Raw genomic sequence first — 22,578 nt, 5'->3', positions numbered from 1 at the left:
TTACAACATCTCATCTCTCTGCGGTATATTGAGACAAATCGAATCAACTACTTCAAGATCCAGATTAGATTTAATGAAGAGGAGGAGGAGAGAAAATGAATTAGGAAAGCTGTCGTGGTTCTAAACAAGCAAATTGTTTAGACATCACCAAATTAAATGTCTGCTCGGTGTGAGGGCTCTGAATACTTATCGCTCATTAAACGTAGTTTGGCTTGTTTGACAAGTGCAACAGAGAGAACTGATATACACACGTTTCTTTAAAGGTCTAATGTTTTTGTTGAGGACCTACATTAAAGATACAATATGTAGATTCTGCCACCAGGGGGCTCTCAATCAACATTACAATAACAAAAGATGACATCGAGGCTAGCGGGGAATCATGGGAGTTCAAAAGAGTAGGACCATGAGCTGATCTTGAATTAATTTTGGGTACGGTAAGGAGACCGTTATTTGGAGATCTGAGGGACCTGTCTGGTGTGTAGCCATTCATACATTTAAAAACAATAAGAAGTATTTTCAAATCAATTCTTTACTTTATACTGGCCTCCAGTGAAGAGTGGTTAAAATGGGACTGGTGTGTTCAGACTTTTTGGTTTTTAGTTCAAACCCTGGCAGCAGCATACACACATGTTTTGTAACCCCACGTTCAGAGTCTGACTTTGACAGGAAACATCTGACTTTGGATAAGTTTCTGAGACGGTAGAATGCTGTCTTGGAGATATGTGCTACATGCTTTTGAAAATTGAGATCTGCATCTGAAATCACACCGAGGTGTAAACATTGTCAGACATTTTGAGCTATTGTACGTTTAACTCAAATATTTCCAACAGCTATCAAAGCTAGAGAAATCCTGAATTTTATAGTTGTATAGGGGCGTGTCTTGCATGGTGACCACCATGACAGATACAACTTGTTTATTAGTTATGGAAACACCAAATGCCCAACAATCGCCGGGCAGATCGGGGACGTTAAGATTGGATCTTTGTACCGCTCACACTACAAAATAATCTGAGCAGATAATCGGGTCCGAGCAGCCTTGAGTCGGGAGCGACCCTGTGATTATTGGGAAGGAAGAATCGGAGCTCAAATCGGCCCGATTATCCTGCAGTGTGAGCCAGGCTTTACTGTGGCTGTATGTGCTGCTTTTATAAATTGCATGTAAATTATACTCGAATACATTAGCCAGGCGGTAAACATATTCTCTTCCTCAGGTCGGTTTCGCCCGGTCGTCTTAACTACGGTCAACTTGGAGTTTGTTTTCTTCGAGGTTGGGGGTGGGGGGGGTGTAGCAGAGAGAAAGACTCCCATGATTCCATGTCAGCCTCGACGTCATCTTTTGTTATTGTTTTTGATTGACAGCCCCCTGGTGGCGGAATTTACACACTACACACTGTGCATTTAGGACTGGAGGCTAAAAAGCTAAAGAAACATTATCATTTCATATTCAAATCCCAAAGAGTTTGTTCCAGTGGTCAAAGAAATCGCATCCTAAAAACTGTTTATATTGTTTAGATCTTCACCTTTACATTTCTGTGTTAAATGTCACCTTAATGCAATGATTTGCAAAACAAATAAACCCCATATTTAAATGATCTGACCTGCAGCTCGCTGACCCAGGAGCAGTGCCAGTAGGAAAGGCCGGCCCACTTAACAAAGAATTCCCTCTCTGGGTGGCCTTTGAGCGGAGGCTTGGTCAGCGGATCATTGGGCTTCCCGTCAGGACCTGCGGGCAGCTCAGCCGGCAGCGGGGGCTCTCCCCAAGTCCAGTGCAGGATCTTCTGGACTTTACCTTTGAGAGGGGGACACTGAGAAAAAAGAAAGAAACACAAAGAGAGAGAGGTGATGTGATAAATGTGTACACAGCATTACTGCATTAAAAAGTAAGTTGGGGGTTCAGAGCAAGACAAAAGCATTAAATATGGTTGTCTCCACTTCATTAACAGCCACCCACAGAGTCTCACTTCAGTTAAATGCAGAGGGTAATTAGCACATTAACAGGCTGATTGCTTTGCTTAAACAGCAGGCGAGAAACGTCTGTGACCGACTGTGCAGACCGAAAGAAAGCAAAAAAAAGACCCCACGGTTAAATGTCACCACCTCACAGATTATCAGAGGAGATGCAGCCCTGGGCATCATGAAAATAATCAGAGGAGAAGATCTTCCTTTTTTCATTTTCAGAATGAAATCAAAACTTCAAAATAATCCTCGGATTTCTTTGTGCTTATCCCGGGCAGTAAAGCAGAATAATTGACTTTATTACCGATAGTTTATTCTATTCTCGACAAGCAAAACATGGACAAACATCCTGCTCTGGTTTCCTTCGTCTTAACAGAGAGCTCAACTTTAATATTGAAATCCCCCCCAAAAAAAAAAATGTCCTCATCTAATTTTCCCTTATCTGGCACATATACTGGAAGTTTGACTTTTATTCTCTCGCTTTAAAATCTGACATTAAAATACAAAACAAACATAAAAGCAAACAGCTTATGGCTGGACCTTATGTTCTTCTGTACAAACCAGCTCACATTTGAAATTGAGACTTCACATTTAAAACATCAACTTGATACCAGCCCATGGTTTAACCCCGCCTCTCGCCCAATGACAGCTGGGATCGGCTCCAGCCCCCCGCAAGCCCGAACCGGAACAGGAGGTATAGATAAAGGATGGAAATGATGATGGATGGAAATACGGATATACAAAAATACGAAGATAATGTGCAAAAAGACTCAGCAACAATGAAGAAGCTCAAGTGTATTTTCAAAGTCCTCTGACTGACAGATGTGTCAGATGCTTCTGTTTTGCTGATGAGGGGAGGACAGTGTAAATGATAAAGGGACGTCAGTGTCCGGTGCTTATTTTCCTGGTGAGGTGGGGGGGGGGGGGGGGGGGGGGGGGGGGCAGAGAGACGGAGAGAGAACCAGACTCATGATGAACAGCCACCTGCTGAGACTGTGCTGGGCTTAGAGAGTGGGATAGAGGGAGGTGAAGAAAGACAAGATGGATTGAGACAAACAGAGCAACAACAACAACAACAATGAAAATCTAAATAAAGGGAGCTTTAAAATCAGCTGACGTTTACCCTCAGAGTGTAATGTGGAAAGGAGTGAATGTGACTCTTTTAATCTCTTACATATATTTTAAAAACACCAGAAAAGATTGAACAAAGTTTGACTGAACGTTTCCTGACAGGCGCGCTCACCATGCAGCGTGGACACAACCACTCCCCGTTGGGTATCTCAGGTAGGGGCGGGTTCAGGCAGTGGATGTGGTATGAGGACGGGCAGGTGTCACAACACAGCAGCTCTCCTCCGTCTTTACACACTCTGCAGAACTCCATGTGGTCGTCCTCTTCCTCGCCTGCTGGCTCCTCCTCCTCCTCCTCCTCGTCTTTGGCCTCCCACTGGATTCCCTCCTTCTCCTGAGGGGCAACAAGACACGGGGGCTTTTAACCTTTAACCCTTAATAATAACACAGAGGATCATCTGCAGCAGAGGCCTGTACTCGTCGTGAGCTCATACAGCACTTTGGTCAAATGTGCTGTATAAAAAAACTTTGACTTAAATATCAAGACTGTAAATATCTGTGACCAGTGTGAGGCGCCATGTAGGCAAGAGGATATGTCTTGTGCCCCATGTACGGAGGCCTCGTCGCAGGAGCCGCTGGTTTGAATCCAACCTTGGCACCTTTGCTGCATGTCATCTCCCACTCTCTCCTCTCAACATTTCCTGTTCAGCTGACCTATCTAATAAAGGCAAGAAGCCCCCAAAAATTACTTTAAAAAAAATAGCGACCTCCATGACGAGGACTGTAACCTCTGGGCGCCTTCTCTGCCGACTGACCTCAATGCCTGCACCCCAACTACATCCAAGAATTTAAAAAATATCATTTAATCAATATATTATATATTCAGATATCAATCTGATCTGCTTACACAGTGTGGACAGCTCCATTTGCCCTCGGGGGCCTTCTCCAGCTCGGGGTCCAGACACACCAGGTGGTACGCTCTGGGACAGGTGTCACACAGGATGATCTCCCCGCCCTGCTGGCACACCTCACAGTAGTCCTGATGGTCCGTCTCATAGCCGTCACCGTCTTCCTCTGGAGGAGGCAACAGGAGGTAAACGTGGTGGTGAATTCCCACATGAAGGAGTTCAATTGAACGCAACACTGTACGACTTAAAGTGTAGACACAGTACAATGGGAGAGGGCTTTACATGTGAATGAGATTCTGTGTGTGACAGGGCAATAACTGCTGAGATCAAGCATCTGCCTCCGGGAAACATCCCCAAAAACAAATACAATTCTACATTTTAATTTCCTCGTTAGCCACAATCAAACAGCCCCGTGTCTGAGGGCTTTCAGAGGGATTTGGGAGGGAAAACAAAACACAGACAGTAAACATACTTTTCCTTTTTTTCCGCCCACGTCGGGCCTTTTTCTTGGTGGCGGCCCCCGAGGTATCAGAAAGCACAGAGGCACTGTGGATGCTGATGTCATCAAAGTCCGACTCCTCCAGGAAGTCCTCCTCACTCTAGAAAAAAAAAACCACAAACAGAAGCGTGAGAGCTCAGAGAGGTACGCAAAGAATACTAGATAAACCTTTCAAAATACGAGTGGTAAACAGTCTGGTCACTTTGATGCTGATCAAAAACAGTGCAGTGGAAAAACTCAGAGGGGGGCGTGGACATACCGAGGAGGCTTTCTTCTTCTTCCCACTTTGGCCCGACTTCGATTTGGTCTTCTTGGGCTTCGGTTTCTTCTTCACCTCCTTCACAGACTTGCTTCGCTTCCTGACTCCTGGCCCTGAGACAAACAACAACAGAAGGTTTAGACGTTTAGACAGCCTTTAAACCGTGCAGTGGAATGACTTTGATTCAATAAAACCTTTGGATTTAACTTGAATCTTAGGACACAGTAACCTAGAAAAAACATCACAAAGATGTAATTTCATGCGCTGCAAAAGAAACAAACAAAAAAACTTTACAGACAAGTGTGAATCCCTTTTACCCTAAAATAAAATGACCCTAGATAAAAACGAATATGAAAATGTATGAAACATCAAGAAAAAGGACTAATCTAGAGGGCAGTGTTTGTTTTGAATGATGTGAAATAATGATAAAAAGTTTCATCTTCAAAGGTAAAATCACATCAAAGTATTCACCTCAACCTAAAGTCTGTTTAAGAGAGCCTAAGTTGGCTCTCTTGAACAGACTTTAGGTTGTCATGAGGGACGGTTTAAACCACCGTGTGTGTGTATATATTTGACTGTAACGTTGTCATTTTATTACAATTACTTAATGATAAAGGGGAGCGCTGATAGCCTAGCGGTTATGTCGCGTGCCCTATGTACAGAGGCTATAGTCCTTGTTGCAGCGGCTGTCGGTTTGAATATGACCTCGGCCCTTTGCTGCACTTGGTCCCCTACTCTCTCCTCTCAACATTTCCTGTCTCTATTCAATTAAGGTAAAAATGGCCCAAAAAACAACTTTAAAAAAAAATGATATGATCAAAAATATCTGTAAGTAGTAATACCTCGAATGACAGTGGCTGCTGTATTTACTGCATGCACTGAAGGCACATTATAACTTTAGTTTTTGCGCCTCTTTTGTGTACTCTTTAAGGCTGCTGCATTACCTGTCCTAAAAGAAAAATCTCTTAATTATTTGATGTTATTGTGGCATGTAAAGATTAATGATTGAGCGTGCATAATAACTGATTTGAGTTAAATAACTCCAGTAGTTGAAGTGTTAAAAGAGCTCTGTTACTTCTATAAATATGTCTTCTGTCCCGGTTGAGCACCTCTTACCCTTCCCCTCTTTGGTTTTGGCTTTTTTGATCGGCCCCGGCAGAGAGCTCGGCTGGCTGCTGCTGACAGTCGTCGGCTGTGCCACGGTAACGGTTTCCACGGCGGCAGCCACAGCAGCGGCCACAGCGGTGGCAGATGCGCCTTTGAACGGGTTGTTGGCGCTGAACTCTCGCCACTTGGCCCCTAACACTGTCATCATCTTTGACATGGGGATCTTGGGGTTCTTCTTGGCGATGAGAGGCCTGAAAAACAACATCGGCAGCTTTATTATGTCACAACTCATTCCTGCTCATGGTATTTCTGCTCAGCGCTGCAGGAGAGCTGAATGTTGATTTGCTGACAGCCCTCTGCCCCTTAAGTTTCCCCTCTGCCTGCTTGGCTGTTTGTACGTCATGTTTGTGATTTGTCAGGCAGCAGCTTGAGGTCTGGCACGCTGGCCTGTGAAAGATACTGGGTCAGAGCAGCGAGTCCCCGAGTCTCCCGGCTGTCACAGGCATCCAGGAATCAGCTGACGACTCGCAGGGGAGACTCGCTGCGGGAGCTCATGCTCCACTTTGTCGAAGAGGAGGCTTAGTCGAGCCCAGACGGCCCCAGGTGAGACAGACTCTTTAAACCAACAGCAGAGCTCTCCAGCTCAAACAAAGAGAGAAGTGTTTGCTCCTCACAGCACACTCTGGTGTCTCCGTCTCACAGTTTTGTCGGTGAGGGTCTGTGACAGTCCGCAGACACAGAAACAGAATAGAAATGGTGGCAGATGATCTATATTTAAAGATTATGGATATAAAAGCAGAATCTGTGGGCTTGGAACAGCATTTTGTCCAAGAAGCATCGTCCATGAGAGTTTAATGGGCATTTGCTGTACAGACTGCGTGGAAATCAAAATTGGAATCCAAACACATCTGGCTTTATGCAATCCTGTATCCCATCAGTAGTCAACTAACAACAGTTAGCTTCAAAGAGGACATATTATCCTCCTTTTCCACCTTTTCAAACAGTCCCCTGTGGTCTAAATGAAACATCTGTGCTGTGCTTTGGTCAAAATATAACATGAATCAAGCACCAGAGGAGGTTTGTGACCCTGCATAAACCCGCTCTCTCAGAACGCTCTGTTTTGGTGTGTGTGTCTCTTTAAATGCAATGAGCCCCCCCTGAGTTTTCCCGGTAGACATCACTCCTCTGTAGCGGGAATAAAAATGGCAGACCTGCGCAAAAAGTTTTGTTCTAGGCTGGGGGTGGAGTCAACGGGTGGAGATACCAGGGGAGGGGAGGGGAGGGAATTTGTTTTTACCAGAATCCCACTGTGATGTCACAAGGAGAGCACATTTGAAACGGAGCATTTTTCTCTGTGTTGTAAGACTTATGCAGACCACAGACAAAGGACTGGATGGATTTATTTCACATTTTGTGGGTCAGTAGACACTCAGGTTACCCAAATAAATGTTCAAAAACACTGTAGAAGTGGATTTCTCATAATATGTCCCCTTTAATTATGAACAGAAACCTGCATGTAAGTGCAGCTAAGAATCCCCACTAAAATGTCACACCTCAACACCAACTCCATTCTAGCTTCTCAATTTGCTGGTTGGACTAAAACGAAGGCAACACACAGGAAAGAAAGTGTTGAACAAAAGTTAACTGCTGGATAAACCAGAAGAAGCTAATGGGTTTAGAGACTGTTAAGCAGAGAGTGATAATACAGACACAGCATGAGACTCTCACCTGAGGAACTGGCTGAAAGCTTTGTAGTTGGTGATGGTTTTATAGTCGTCCTCGGTGAAGCCATACTGAACATCCTCCAGGCCCCACTCCTGCATTAGCTGACCTGATGATTTAGGTTCCTGGAGAAATACAGACACATGTCAGGAGACCAAAATTAGATTATATCGGCAATACATTTCACTTATTTATACCAGCGCTTTGACAATGTTTTGTAGGGAGACAACACAATTTAAAGCCCTCCACTGTGGAAAAACAGTTTTTCCTCTCTTTTGACTGATATTTGAGCTTCAGTGCACAAAGTGGTTTATGTACAGTGTGACAATAGAGAGCTGTTTTCTATTCAAAAGTATAAAGCTGTGTCTGGTACCTCATACTTTTATACAATTCAGAAATATGACATCACATTGAGTATGTAGTATGATCCGGAATCACAGTATGCCATTTTGAGTATGTGATAAAAACCAGGAAGTCTACTAGACCAGCCAGAATTTTTATGGATGAAATGGGAGCACGCTGGTCATACCAAACCGCCCCACAATGCACTGCAGCTTCCAGACCGTCCAATCGCAGAGCTCGCCAGCCAGCTAATTAGCGGCTTAAAATACAATTTCCATGCTGAAATATTTTATACATGCTGCCAAATAATATTCAAATGAACGTTTGCATATCGTTGTTTAATTATATTTACATACGACGCTTGCACTAGCTTGATGCAAGCTCATTAGACGGAGCTCTTACCGGAAGTACGTCCCGTTACCTGTATTTTAGCATGTTGCTAACGGCTAATGGTCGGGTAAGTATGCAGAATGTATCTTTTGAGAATGTTTTAGGCAGTATGAAGTATGGCTTCGGACACGGCATAAGAAATTAAAAATCGATTCATATTTATTCCATATTTTGCCTATGAAGAATGAATTTAAATCAAAAAATGAAGATGAAATGTTGAGAAAGAAAGTGAGATGCCAACCATCCCAACTTAGCCGGGATATCCTGTATTTCGATCTACATTGGTTTGTCCCAATCGTGTTAGGGTTGTCCTGTATAATCACTGGACGACACTTACTATACTGATCCTTAATCAGATCTGATACAGCCAGTAACCCATCATGCACTGCTCACATCGTTCCAGTGACAAGTCATTCAATCACAGCCCTTCTCACGTTCATCTGATATTCCTACAGCAACAAAAGCGCTTAATACCACTGGTTTAAGTTTTGTTCATGGATGAGGTTGTTCAGTTGGCTTGTTGCTCACAAGCTAGCAAATCACAAGCTGGACAGTGGGTGGGAAAAGGTTAATTACATACAAATTAATGATATCATGAGTCATGAATTGGATCACGCGTGATATTTCATGTCCAATCTGCACAGCTGATTCCAATTTTAAAAACTCCATTTTTTTTTTGATTCTTCATGTTTTGCCGTCTGTGTTTCTGTCAAATAGCCTCAGTGTGATTGGAAAGCTCTTTAAAGAGGACATATTATCTCCCTTCTCCAACTTTTCAAACAGTACCCTGTGGTGTAAATGAAACATCTGTGCTGTGCTTTGGTCAAAATATAACATGAATCAAGCACCAGAGGAGGTTTGTGACCCTGTATAAACCAGCTCTCTCAGAACGCTCCGTTTGGTGTGTGTGTCTCTTTAAATGCAATGAGCCCCCCCTGAGTTTTCCCAGTAGACATCACTCCTCTGTAGCAAGAATAAAAATGGCGGACCTGCGCAAAAGTTTTGTTCTAGGCTGGAGGTGGAGTCCATTGGTGGAGATATCAGGGGAAGGGAGGGGATTTATTTTACCAGAATCCCACTGTGACATCACAAGGAGAGCAAATTTGAAACGGAGCATTTTTTTAAACGGACTGGATGGGTTTATTTCACATTTTGTGGGTTGATAGACACTCAGATATATGTTCAAAAACACTGTCAAAGTGGATTTTGAATATGTCCCCTTTAAATCCAAAGCATTAGATTGTAATCATATAAAGAGGCCTTACTTTCATGTTCCCATCATCATCCTCGTCCTCATCCTCGTCCTCATCCCTCTTCTTCTTCCTGGGCTTCTTCTCTTTCTTCTCCTTGGGTTTCTTCTTCTTCTTCTTGGTCGGGCCATACGCCGTGCTGCTCTCGCTCTCTGAGTTTATTTCAGGACGTTCCCGTTCCTCCTCGACCTCTGAGGTCTCCTCCAGGTCGCTGTCCACTCTTGCCTGGATTCCTCCCTAAGACATTAGACAAGGACACAAGAGCCATCCCATTTATTAGGGAAATAAACACACAATAAAAGCAGGAAATAGCATATTGCAGTTTCACTGTGGTTTCTCATTTTTTTGCCCATTATTTTTTTCCAAGTTATATTTTGGGGCCTTTTTGTCCTTTTTTGGATAGGACAGCTGAAGACAGACAGGAGATATTGGGAGGAGAGAGTGAGGAATGAAATGAAATGCAGCAAAGGAACGATGTTGGAATCAAACACACAGACGCTGAGACAAGGACTAGAGCCTCTGTACAAAGGGCGCAAGACATAACCCCTAGGAAAAACGGCGCCCTGGGGCTTCATCCATGTTTATTTACAGTCTTTGATCAAAACAGTGAAACTTCCAAAAGCTTTGAGGTATAAAAGCTGTGACCTTTGTCAAACAACAACTGAAGACATGCTAATTGAATAATTCCCTGAACAGACTTTCAGCCTTCATTTGCTTTAATCTCTTTCACATGTTTTATTGTGTTTTTTTTCCTTTATTGTAATATTTGACATGTTTTTTGTGCTTTATATATTCTTAGAGAGTGCATGGTTTTATCATGCAGTGTTTGTACTTGCATTTTAATTTAGCCTGAATTGACTTAGAATTTTCTAAGCCCCGCCCCTCCCCCTCCATGACTTTACTGTGACTGATTAGGCTAAAAAAGGGTTCCTGGATCAGCACAGATCTAAAGGATGTTTACCATCAACGCAATTAAGAAAATGTATCTGCAGGTAAAAGGTTTCATCTGGATCTAAATCTAGAATTTAGCAATTAAAGGTGGGCTGATTAAAAAATACATATAAATTGTAGAGCTTAACGAGGCACATTTACTTTACCTGAGTTGGGGATTAAAGCTCCCTCAGAGGCCACCTACACTTTACATGAAACGCTGTCAGTGAACTGTGAAGCACTGTGGATAAAAAGCTTCTTCTTGAAGGTATTTGCATAAATTAAATTACATCACTCCAAAGTGTCTCTGCTTTGCTAACTGCATAATTCGTCTGCCTGTGATGTAAATTATAAATGATTTCATTACAAGGCAGCAGTAAGCTGCGAGTTGATGAGGAGTCGGTTCATCTTTAACGTAAAAAAAAAACAAAACTAAGAGACATGTTGTGTGAGGCGGAGTCAGCGCTCCGATCTGAATCCTGCCTGTTTAAAAGGAGACATCTGGACGGCTGCATGGGCTTAACAGTTAACAGGTGTTGTTTGTGTGATCGAGAGAGTGACATGTGAGCTAATTCACTGGTGCATGCTCGTGGACGTGTGTGAATGACTAAGAAAGAAGGAGAGGGAAAGTATCTGCTCTTTCTTGCTGTGTGCATCTAATTATTCCGTTCTTGTGTGTGCGTAGACGCTGCAGTTAGTGTGCATGTTTTTGTGTATTTTCGTTCACATTTAAGCCGTCTCTCCAACAAATTACCTTTGCCCGGGGGAAAAAAGACTCTTAAGTACTCAATTTGTTTCCGCTGCAGGAACCAGGGTCAAGATAAAGTCCCAGAAACTTTATTTTGTCTCCCAGAAGCTCTCTGCTCCAGGAGTAGTAGTGTCTGAAAGTACAGGAACTTTAGGGGTGGGGTTTGTGGCGAGGAGCCTTTGTGATTGGCCAAGAACTCGCAGAAACCAGAAGACACACAGAGAGGCAAACTGTTTAACTGTCTGGATATCAGACTGTATGAAAAGATGGATGAGGTAATGGTTCCCCCAAAAAAGTGAAGAATAAATGCTTTCAATGCCCCCTGGTGGCTAGCTGCAGTATAGGCCATAAGCTCCGCCTCCTTCATGTAAACAGATGGAACATGGGTAAAACTATAAAATCAAAATACACCTAAAATTATTAATTCCCATACATGGTTTCTGTTATTAAAGTCAGTATTTATTATGCTGAATAATTTCTAAACATTTAATTTCCTTTCAAGTTAATTTTGAATTACTTTTTTCTATTTCAAAAAGGGGGTTTCAAAAAATATAGACATGGACCTAGTCTCAGTGATGTCACCCATTGGTTTCTGAAGTCGACTTTTGAAGCCCACTGCTGGCAGTCGCCATATTTCAAATGCTTAAAGTAAAATAATTTTGTAGTAACATTCAAAGAGACTCAGGACACACATCGTGCTCGCCCGTCAGGCAGAGCAGCCACGCCCCTTATTATGAATAACTCTTATCCTTCTTAAAATCAAAACATTAAGAAATTAAAACAAAGTACAGAACATTATGTGCCAATCAAAAAAAACATATTTTAAACCATGCTGTAAACAAGTTTATTTCTTCAGTAAAATAAGGGGCTTTTTTGAATGACTGTATTTGGGGCTTTTTCAGCCAGCCCCAAGTGGACAATTGAGGAACTGCAGTTGTTTTGTTTGGCCTTTTCTTTCAAGATCTGAGGTTTCTACTTGGGTTTAACTCTTTCCCTGTTCCGCCTCTGTTTTACAAATGGGCTGCACACAGAACTGCAGGCGACGATTTCTTTAACAGAGTTGTTGATCATGGTGTTATACTCCTATAGCATCAATTAACTTATGAAAAATGAACACAATAAATCAGCATTCTATAAGAACTATCGATAACAGAAATCATGTTTGAGTAAAACAATTATTTGTCATCTTTTTATTTTAAAGGTCATGTTTTACTGTTAACATGGAGGCGGGGCTTGTGAATGATACTACAACCGGTCAGTGGGGGAAGCTCCAAATCTTTCAGCTTCACTTTTAGGGAGCTGCCATGTCATCCATCTTTTTATCCAATCAGTGCATCATAACAGTGTTTGATGAGTGTGACGGCAGAGGAAAATGGCTGCAGTATGATTATGTTGAATGCAGTTTGTTGATAAAAAGAAAAAGTTCCTTGAACTAAAAGTCCAGGGTACTTTTGTTAATCTGGAAAATTGTTGTTTCTTCTTTCAGGTTTGAATCCATGTGTTTTCATCTGTTTATATTTTTTGTGTGTACCTTTAGCTTTAAGGCATGTTTGCATCTTCTTCTGAATTCATACATGTACACTATATGTGTGTGTGTGTGTGTGAACATGAGTGTGCGTGCATGCTATGCAGAGAATTAGAGCGCAGCAGCTTTGTGCTCCGCCCGCTGCCTGTTGCTCAGCAGGCCTGTGAGCATCCATGGAGAGACTTACAGGCGTTTTGCTCTGTAGCGCAGTGGAAAGGCTCACGTTGCCGCAGCGCCCGCCAACCCTATACCAGCAGCCCCGGCTGTGTTGCCATGGCGACCACATTTGAGCAGTGTCTGGCTCTAGCTCTTCCTCTCTCTCTCTCCTCTTAGTTTTCTCTCTCCCTTTCTCTTTCTCATAACTCACCCCCCGCATGCCTCTCTTTTTCTCTGACTTTCTTTCTCTTTCACATCTCGTGCCCCCCCTCATTCGTTGTTTTCTCTCACTCTCTCACTCTCTAAACATTTCCCCCTTCCTTCCTTTCTTTCTTTCTTTCTTTCTCTCTCTCTCTTTTTCTCTCACTCTCTCTTTCTGTCCTGCCACACACACATGCACTCTCTATCACAGTGGCAGCCAATGGAACGGTGCCATCCAATCAGATGCGTTTGCATAACGAGCTTGTTATGCAGAGGCCTGTGGTTGCAGAGCTGGTGCTCCGGCACCCGTCTAGACAAATCTCATTTATGCATAAGAAGGAGAAAGAGAGATAGAGAAAGAGAGAGAGAGAGAGAGAGAGAGAGAGTAAATTAAGGATTGTGGATGGGGGATGGGAGTGGGGGTGGAGAGATGGAGGAGGGAAAAGCAAAGAAGCAGAACCACTGTTGAGAGAAAACTGCAAAAAGACGAGGGTGAAGTGTGCAACAAACCTCAGTGTGGACCAGAGTTCAATGTTACACACACACTCACACACACGCACACACACACACACGCACGCACACGCACACACACACACACGCACGCACACACACACACACACACACACACACACACACACACACACACACACACATCACAGGACCAAAGAGGACTCTGGCAGCAACAATGAGGGAGTCTCTACTTTCAGAGGGAGGAAAATCAGATAAGTGCTGATAACGTAATCAAATTAGATGCTTCCTCATAATGGCTCCGCCTCGGGGAGATTGCAGAGGATGCCGCAGAAAAATATCAAACGAACGCAAGACGTGGATATGCAATAAAAAACCTAGTTCAACAAGAAAATAACACGGCTGTAAAAACACTTTATGGTACCAAAACAACGGTCCTTTTCTTCTTCCCAGAAATCAGCAACAGCTCTCTGTTGACTCACAATCCCTGTGAGGATTTTGAACTTATAAAAACAAGACTGAGGCTCATCTTGATCCGACCATTTCAGAGAGACATTAAAGTTACAAGCAGCTTTATTGTAGCCTCTGTTTTTTTTTTTACTATGAAATTAACTGCCTTATATAAACTCAGAGCCCCTTGCTTGTGGAGATATGTTGGGGTTAAAAGGACAGAAAACCCCCTTTGTGCCTACATAGCTGCTTTGTTTCACTTTAAATTAGCTGAAGAGGCTTGAAAACATTTCTCCATGGCTTCCATTTCTCCCAGCAGTATGTCTGACCTTAGACTGGGATGTTCCACCGACAGTGTCTGACCCCAATTGACTTCTGACCTGAGTCTGACACCAACCTTTAGGGAGTGATTGGAAGTGAATTACAGCAGCAGCGATTCCTCAGTGGGAGAGAGACAGACATTAAAAGGAGGGTGTGGAGAAAAAGAAAGAGATGACGCATGGACAGCAACAAAAGCAGCGAGGAAATCTGAGGTGATGCCTGTGAGAGACGGGAGGGACACAGAGAAGGATACAGAGCAGAGTCTGTGTGTGTGTGTGTGTGTGTGTGAGAGAGAGAGAAAGAGGGGAGAGTGTCAGAGGGAGTCCCCCCCTCATTAGCTCACTGAGACCCCGGAGCTCAGTGTTTACCACGAGCAGCCAAAGGGCTGGGTGGCAGCCTGGCCAGCCAAGCTCCTCACAGCACTGCTGGCATCTCCAGCCAGCAGAGGGGAACATCCTGGCGATGTAGCTGACACTGCCGAAGCCGTCGCCAACACAGGCGAGGAAAACACACGGGGATACAGTGAATTCCTGTAATCACTGAATAAAAACTACCAGAGCCTCTGAATTTGGATTATCACTTTTCCTGAAACTTGAGATGCTGCTGTTACTCCCCTTAAAGATGCACCTTAAGGTGAAACAAATAATCATGTTTCATGCAAGTCAAATGTGGTGTTAGTTATAGTGGCGAATCCACTGACCCATAAACCCATGAAGCTGCACTTGCGGTTGCTCATCGACTCTGTTTTCTGGTATTACACCAAATTCTGTAACTCTTCTAATTCTGTGACCTACAAATTCTTCCTCCATCAACCTCATTTCCAGCAGTATGAAGGGGCCAATAAGCTCTAATAAACACAAAATAAGCTACCCAGACAATGTTAGAAAACTGTTGCTATCACAAGTTGGAGAATATAGCAGTTAAAAACAGAAATTTCCCACATTTACGTTGAACTTTTATAAGTTGGTGGAGACCAAAGAAGAGTTAAAAGAATGCACAGCGTATGTATAGTCCTTGATTTGTTAGGTGGCCAGAAACACAGCTAAAATGACTTCTAATGGTGCCTTTTAATGTATATCTGTGACTTTATTATATGTTTGTTTTTTTAATCTAATTGTGAACTGTTTAGTGTTGTGTTTAAATTTGCATCAGTCCTTTTTTTTTTGGCTTTATTTGTTATTTAATTTTAAAAGTCCTTGTCCATGTCTTCTGTCGGTAAAAGTAGGCAATTCAAGCTAACCAGCTAACACATGCTACTAGGGTGTACAAGGACACAATGTTTTGTTAACATGATTGAAAGAATAGCAGACAGATAAACACCAGCCAGCAAATGTAAGCGGCTAACCACTTAGCTTCACCTTCCCTCACCTGTCTGTTAGCAAGAGTTTTTGTGGGGGCAAATGATAAACTTAGACAAATACACACACAAATGATTTACCTCAAACAATTAAAACATATTTTAGAAGGTAGTAAGCTTCAGTTGCTGTAGCTTAGCTTAGCTTGCTACATTCCTCCCGGGGCTAGCCTGCTATATCTCACAAAATGCTAACCAAAAACTGACAAATATTTTTTGTACATTTTCAATAGAAAATGTTTTGCAGTGTATAAAGGACATTGGAAGTCTAATTACCTATAACTTACACTATCATGGCCTATTAGCATTTAATCACTGGTACCCTCAGGCTATCATTCTGCAAAAACTCCACAGTTAGCTTAAAGGGCTTTGTGATTAGAAATTCCTTGGGATAAGGGATTCCACCACAAAAAATGTGGTTAAATAAAATCACAGGAACTGTTGGGAGCAGCTCAAATCTCTTACCAATCCAATTGTTTGAGACTAAAGGTTACAGAAACTTGACCGCCATATTTCCTCTGTCACTGCTCAGACTATCACTGCTAGCTTGGCACAAACACGTTACTCCTGACCTACAGTCCCTGCCATCAGCAGCAGCACCGCAGGCACAAATCTACACTCTAAACTGGCCCCCGGTGTCCACAGCTTACACTGGCATTGACGAAGACACTGCTGCCAACCTCCCCTAAAGCCTGAGACAGTTCACTGCCTCTCATTTAGATTACAGAGGCCGTCCTGCAGCCAGCACACACCTCTCATCCAATTTCAGAGACATCAAAGGAGCCATGGTCGGAGGAAGAGAGGGATGAGCCAAAACACTCGCCAAGCTGTTGTGTCCGAGGTCATGACAGATGGTGTTTAGTGTGAATTACATCTTACCTCCTTTTTCCTCTTCTTTACTTTGGGCATTTTCCCCTCCTTCATCTTTTTGGGCTTCTTCTTCTTCTGTTGTTTGAGGGAGTCGTTGTCCGAGAAGAAGCTGTCGAGGGGCGTGAGGGGAACGGTGTTGCGCTCTCCTTCGTCATCTTCGTCTGGAAACACAGATTGCACATTCATTATCAGCTAAGCAACATAATGCAGTACACAGCGAAGAGTGCTTAAGATGATCGATCTGGAAATTTGGCCGTTGCTGTCGAGTTTGTCGAGTCTACGGCCAATTGGACTTGTAATGAGCCTGAATCTTTAAATTGGCAAATAAAGTTTGGCTCGTACGCTGCAGTGCAAAATCATTATTTTATCAATCCATTTAGCAGAAAAAGAAATATCCACCAATTTGACAAACCATCAGTATCTAATTGTATTCTATCAATAGCATCTCTCCTCTTTTATGAACTTTTATGATTTGCATAGATTTTAACATAACCAAGAGACTATTTTTCCAGCTGTCCAGTGTTTTAAATGTGTCAAACATCTGCATCCAACTCTTTCTTCTGCACAACCAACAAGCCGACCGGGAGCTGTGATGGAAATCTGGAGCTGAGACTGAAACATTTTCAGGAGGCCCAGATGTTTTATGCAGTATTTATTAAAGCTAGTGAGACAAGAAAAGGGACTAAAAAGAAAAATGTTTACACCGTGTTTGACCATCCATTTCTGCAGGTTTTCAGCTTGCAATAGGCACATAAATAGGCAACTTCCTATCCAAGGCCGTCCTTCATTTGATTAAAAAATAAATGTTAAGATGAAATGAAATGCATTACAATGACAGTATCAGTAACTTCTAACTTCCAATAGAAAGCCCCCACCATGGCATAGACACAATGCAATTGGGGTGAGGTACAGAAAGACACAATGCAAGTCTTGTTGAGTAACTGTTTTCAACTTTCCATAGTCATGGTTATCACCACCAGTGAACTACTAGAATGAATGTTATCGTTAGGGCAACTTTACATCTACAGTGTCTATTAGATATTTGATTTTAGACAAGTAAATACGCATACCAAAGTCAAGCCAATTAATCTGCCACTGCCTGACACCCAGCCCCCACCATCGGACCACAACCACCACCGTCCTCATTCATGCACGGCCTGCTCTGACCTCCACCTCAGGGGCAAGGAAGTATGGACAACAGGAACATCAGGAATACAAAGGAGAAATCCTTCCTGCATATTATCCTATGCTATTTTGTAAAGAGACTCAAGATAACTAACACTTGTTGTGAATTAGCGCTATACAAATAATGATTGATTGATCGAATCTGCATTTCCTCAGTGTATGCAAATGTTTTTCTCAGAGAAAAGTAGACAGTTGTATTTTTGTAGAATGAGCTGAAGCAAATCTGTCAACGACTTTCAGGACCACTGAAGTAACTGAAGTGCTGAAGTAACTGAACTGATGTGTTGCTTTGAGATGTCCTTTAGCTTGCACGTTTTCAACTGGCCTTAATGTACTTCAATCACAAAACCTTAAATTCAAAACAAAGAGGAGTAAAACTGGAACGAAGGCAAACAAAAAAGTCCAGCAAAATTCTTGGTCTTAGCACACAGATTTGCATCTTTCTTGTTTTTTTAAATTGTCTTTAGTTTTGTCCAGTTGTGTACTTGCAGATGTAAAGCATTAAATAGGAATCTGTGACAGGAATGTTTCAACTCTTCTTTATGTGTTAATATGCAAAATAATGATTTAAAAAGACAGAATAAAAAAATGTGTCTTTAATGAAAATAGGCAAAGGTTGCAGTCTTGGCCTACAGAACAAATAAAACAAATTGCAAAGGCTGTCAAACTGTTTATTGAAATAAAAATGATGAATCAATGCCAGACCAACAGGCGTACACTTGGCAAAATAATAATCATAATCACACATCATTGAGCGTGGATCAACGTCACCCGTCAGAGCACACACAAATAGACGGAGTGCCTGCCCTGCCGCTAAATGGGAACTCCCAGGAGGACCACTGAGGTATACTGAGCATATCTTTCTGCCTTCAACGCTCGCTGGGACTAAAGCGACCTGCTGCTGGTTGTCAGCTGTACTGTCTCAGAGCTGCTGTTTACAAACGCTCTGACTGCTGAGCGCAGCACACTTCTCTGATACCATAGTGGGTCACAGAGGAGTAAGACAGGGAGCAAGACAGTCCCAAACAATACATCACTATAAAGAGACAACAAGAGAAATACACACAGGATGCAACCTCCTCGTAAAGGTCGATCTGATCTCGTTTTCTATCTCCCTCTCTGTCTCTGCCTGTCTTGGCGTCTCCTTCAGTCTATCTATCTGCGTGTCTCCCTCGCTCTCTGCGTCTCACGCAGACAGACTGGAGGGCATGAAATATGCAGCGCATGTATCAGAGTCAATCAGGCAACACTCGCCCTGCAGTCTACCACTCCCCTGGGGAACTGGAGTGAGAGATTGGGGAGGAGGGATTTCTGTGTAGTAGAAGCACCAAACTCGCCAACCATTTATCCTCTTTTTAGCAAAGCTAGCAGGAGGTACCCCATGCGCACACACACAGTGTGTATACATCAGTGATTTCAAAGCCTTAATCAGTAGCATGCTCATTGGTGTTTCCTCTGACCACCAGATACAATCCATAATCTCTTTCTATGTGCAAACTTTTGATCTCACAATGCATGCTTTGAGTCACAAACTTGTGGTTGAATGCATCAAAATCAACACTTTACACTGGCAAAAATTAAAACGAAAGTCTTCCTAATTAACATGATAAGAAGGTTAGAGAATAGCTATGTCCCAAATCATGTGCTGAGTACTGCATAGGGCGCTTTTCAAGACCTATTGCATCAAAGCAACACTAGAGGGCTGTCCCATTTCGTAGGCTCCAACAAGGATCCATATGGTGCATCCTTCAGGGCCCAACATAATCCGAGATTTGTTGCGTACCATTTCAAATGAGATGGCGGGCTCTCAAGCCGGCGAGTTAAACACTATAGGTAATTCAACACAATCGCAAAGCTAACCAAATGACAGGGGCTTTGAAACTTCAAATTATCTTTATAGTATCTAGTATTTTTTATCTTTGATCTTTTTAGATAATAAATTCAGTTATGAAACGTTGAGTTTGCTAAGTGACATGAGCGGAGCTTCGTTAAAAAGGGAAAAGGCGGGGACAGCTGGTGACACAAATGGGAAATTCTCTGTAGGCCAAACCGTCTCATTTCAGTTCGGCCTGAGCCAAGCAAAGCCAGCTCTATGAAGACTGGGTCCTTTGTAGGCCCGGTCTTTCAAAGGATGCTACCCCTAGTGGGACACATGTTTAAAAAAGGGCACAGAGTCTCTTGATTTCAAAAGTTAAACTAATACATAAGTTCCTTAAAGATGCATTCTCTCTAAAGGCCAGCAGGGGGCGTCTGCACTTAAACCAAAGTAAGTAAGATCATATGGCACCAGATGGGAAAATAACCCTACTTCTCACTTTTTTTAATGACCTCAGTAAACATTTCCAAATTGAGTTTACGGTCTCAATTGTTCACGTCAAGTCTTCTTAAATAAAAATGTATGTTCATTTTGTAAATCATGGTCCCATTTGTAGAAAATATACTTTAAAGAATAATGGCTGGAACACCTTTTGATTGGTCGCTGCCACATATGGTCCGGTAATGCATATCACCTCTTGTCCCAATATGGCCAAATTGCCAAATTTAAAGCTTAAAAATGACAGTCCAGCAGCCAATGGTATAGCTCCACTACTTATTACTAGACTATTTATTGATCCATGAACTCTGGGTGATATTCTATGAGTCTATTTTCTATATTGATTAGTTACATACATAGATCATCCATCTGTGATCATATTACGACTATCATTTTTTGTCTCCTTATTCTTTCCGTCTGCCTCGCTAACAGACCCACCAGTTTCTCTCTGCTTTCTTTCTCCCTGTCTAAATAAAGCCTTCACTTTAAGTATCCAGTCTCTCAAACAGGGAGCTCTTTCATGTCTCAGATGTATCGTAGTCGCCTGCCAGGCAACTCATGAAGGCCTCGCAGTAAGTCTAACATCTCTGTTAGACCCACAGATGATGACACAGCGTAGATGCAGATGGAAATGTCCTCAGGTTACAATAAAACAGACACGTCTTTTCTCTGCCAGTTCCTCTTTCTCTCTAACAGTGAGCTATGGCTGGCAGGTTGATCACAAGTCACTGATTAGGAACATCAAAGGCTACCGGACTGTCTTTGGTTGTGCATCTTCTCTAGGCTACAAAAATCACTCAAACATGACAGTATAGCTGTGAGATGTGTCTGATGTGGATTTTTTAAAAGTTTGGTGACATCAGTAGCATAACTCAAGGGATGGTGACACCAGTCTGTCAGTACGTCTACCACTTCGGTCCAGACTCAAATAATACAACATCAGCTGGATGAATTGGCTAACATTTTTTAACATTCAAAGTTCCCAGATGATGAATCCTCACGACTTAGGTGATCCTCTGACTTTTTTTTTCTTGTGTCAGCATGAAGTGGACAAGGTGGCCAATGCTCTGCTAGCCGTTTAGCTTGTAGCATATTTAGCTCCATTATTGTGTATGACAAGCGGCTCACAAGCGGCTCACAAGCGGACAAGAGGCTAGCAGCCCCACTTTTTAACAGCTTTTCCTCCCTCATTGTGACACAATCAATGGTGACCCTCTGGCTTGAGGTGGACAATTGTACTTTTAGTACTTCACTTAAATTGACCAGCAAGGCTTCACTATCCTCTTAGCTTGTTGCTAATTCACCCCCGTTCTTACAGTATGTGTTGTAAGCGGCTGATTTGCTAGCTGCAGCACTTTTTAACAGCTTTTCCTCCCTAATTCTGACTTAATCAGGCATTTAAAGAAAACAGAGAAATGCTAATGTATTAACACATCTTTTGGGGGACTGGTTTGATCAAAATTAATGATCAGTTCAAAAAAGAAGTGATGCAATCAAATGTAAACACACAGCCAATTGAAAGGCCTGCTGAGCCAAATAATTATGTACGCATTCACAAGCTGCTATACATATTTGCATATTTATCAACTTAACTGTAAAACAATTTCCACGACTAAAATGTGTAGCATACTTCTTGTTTAGGCTAATGCTAAAGGATGCTTAACTGCATTGTAAACATGTTAGCATACTAATGTAAGCATACTTCAAAGTACATGTGTGTGGGAAGGGTTGCCATAAAATGGGTTTTACTTTATATTTTTTGTATAATTAAGCAAATGTCTGCATGCTATCACACAAAGCTAACACAGTTAACCAAAGCAAAAGCCATTTACATGGGCAGGGTGGTTAGCATGCTGATTTAAGCTTTTAGCTTGGAAACCGTAGTGACACACCGCTATACACATAACATGTAGCCTTCATTGTGTTTATTGCCAATTAGCAAATTTTGGCATGCTGACAAATTAAACTACAAAGTCAACAGTTTAACATTGAGACATACACTTGAAGGCATGCTGATGTAAGCATTCATCTCAAAGCACCGCTTTGTCTTGAGTGTTGTCATGAAATTAACTACTATATTTAATACGGCTAACAAAACAAACTGGACAAATACTTAACACTATTATAATCGTAACTAGCATGTTTGCATGCTAATGTTAGCAATGACATCAAAGCGTAGCTGTCTGATGAAATGCCTCACAGCTGCAATAAACTTATTCAAACACAAAGTTGAATCACTCACAAATACAAATGTTCTGTCAGAAGCCTAATGCATCCATTTTTAGAAAGTGTGACACAAATGCATTTCATTAAAATACAAATTAAATAAATGTCAGTGTTTAACACCTGCATAGCCTTCTAACCTGAAAGCTGCCTGCACTAAATGGCCTGTGAATTCCCCAAAGGGAAAGCCATGAGGGGAATGATAATCTCTCTGCTCGGTGTGTGGAGCAGGCTGTGCCAGGTGTTATTAGGGGGGGGGAGAAGGTTGCTCAGTCATGTGGCACAGGAAGGTCTGGCACCAAATTCTGTTAGAAAGAGGCCCAGATCTCAAC

At 42.3% G+C, this 22,578-nt stretch overlaps 1 protein-coding gene across 1 annotated transcript in view; it reads right to left on the bottom strand.

Moving 5' to 3' along the window:
- Window positions 1-22,578, bottom strand: part of chd5 (chromodomain helicase DNA binding protein 5) — a 50,999-nt gene that overhangs the window by 23,928 nt on the left and 4,493 nt on the right. Inside the window, exons 2-10 of the mRNA XM_065955061.1 lie at window positions 16,534-16,685; window positions 9,517-9,738; window positions 7,526-7,644; window positions 5,807-6,048; window positions 4,691-4,803; window positions 4,405-4,531; window positions 3,932-4,098; window positions 3,200-3,418; window positions 1,599-1,805 (exon numbers count right to left, since the gene is read on the bottom strand). Coding sequence (XP_065811133.1) covers window positions 1,599-1,805; window positions 3,200-3,418; window positions 3,932-4,098; window positions 4,405-4,531; window positions 4,691-4,803; window positions 5,807-6,048; window positions 7,526-7,644; window positions 9,517-9,738; window positions 16,534-16,685 — 1,568 coding nt within the window. The remainder of the gene's footprint in view (window positions 1-1,598; window positions 1,806-3,199; window positions 3,419-3,931; window positions 4,099-4,404; window positions 4,532-4,690; window positions 4,804-5,806; window positions 6,049-7,525; window positions 7,645-9,516; window positions 9,739-16,533; window positions 16,686-22,578) is intronic.

Source organism: Labrus bergylta, chromosome 5, assembly GCF_963930695.1.
Source record: "Labrus bergylta chromosome 5, fLabBer1.1, whole genome shotgun sequence".
NCBI lineage: Eukaryota > Metazoa > Chordata > Actinopteri > Labriformes > Labridae > Labrus > Labrus bergylta.
Note: the sequence above shows the minus strand (reverse complement) of the source record. Positions and strands in the feature narration are given on the sequence as shown.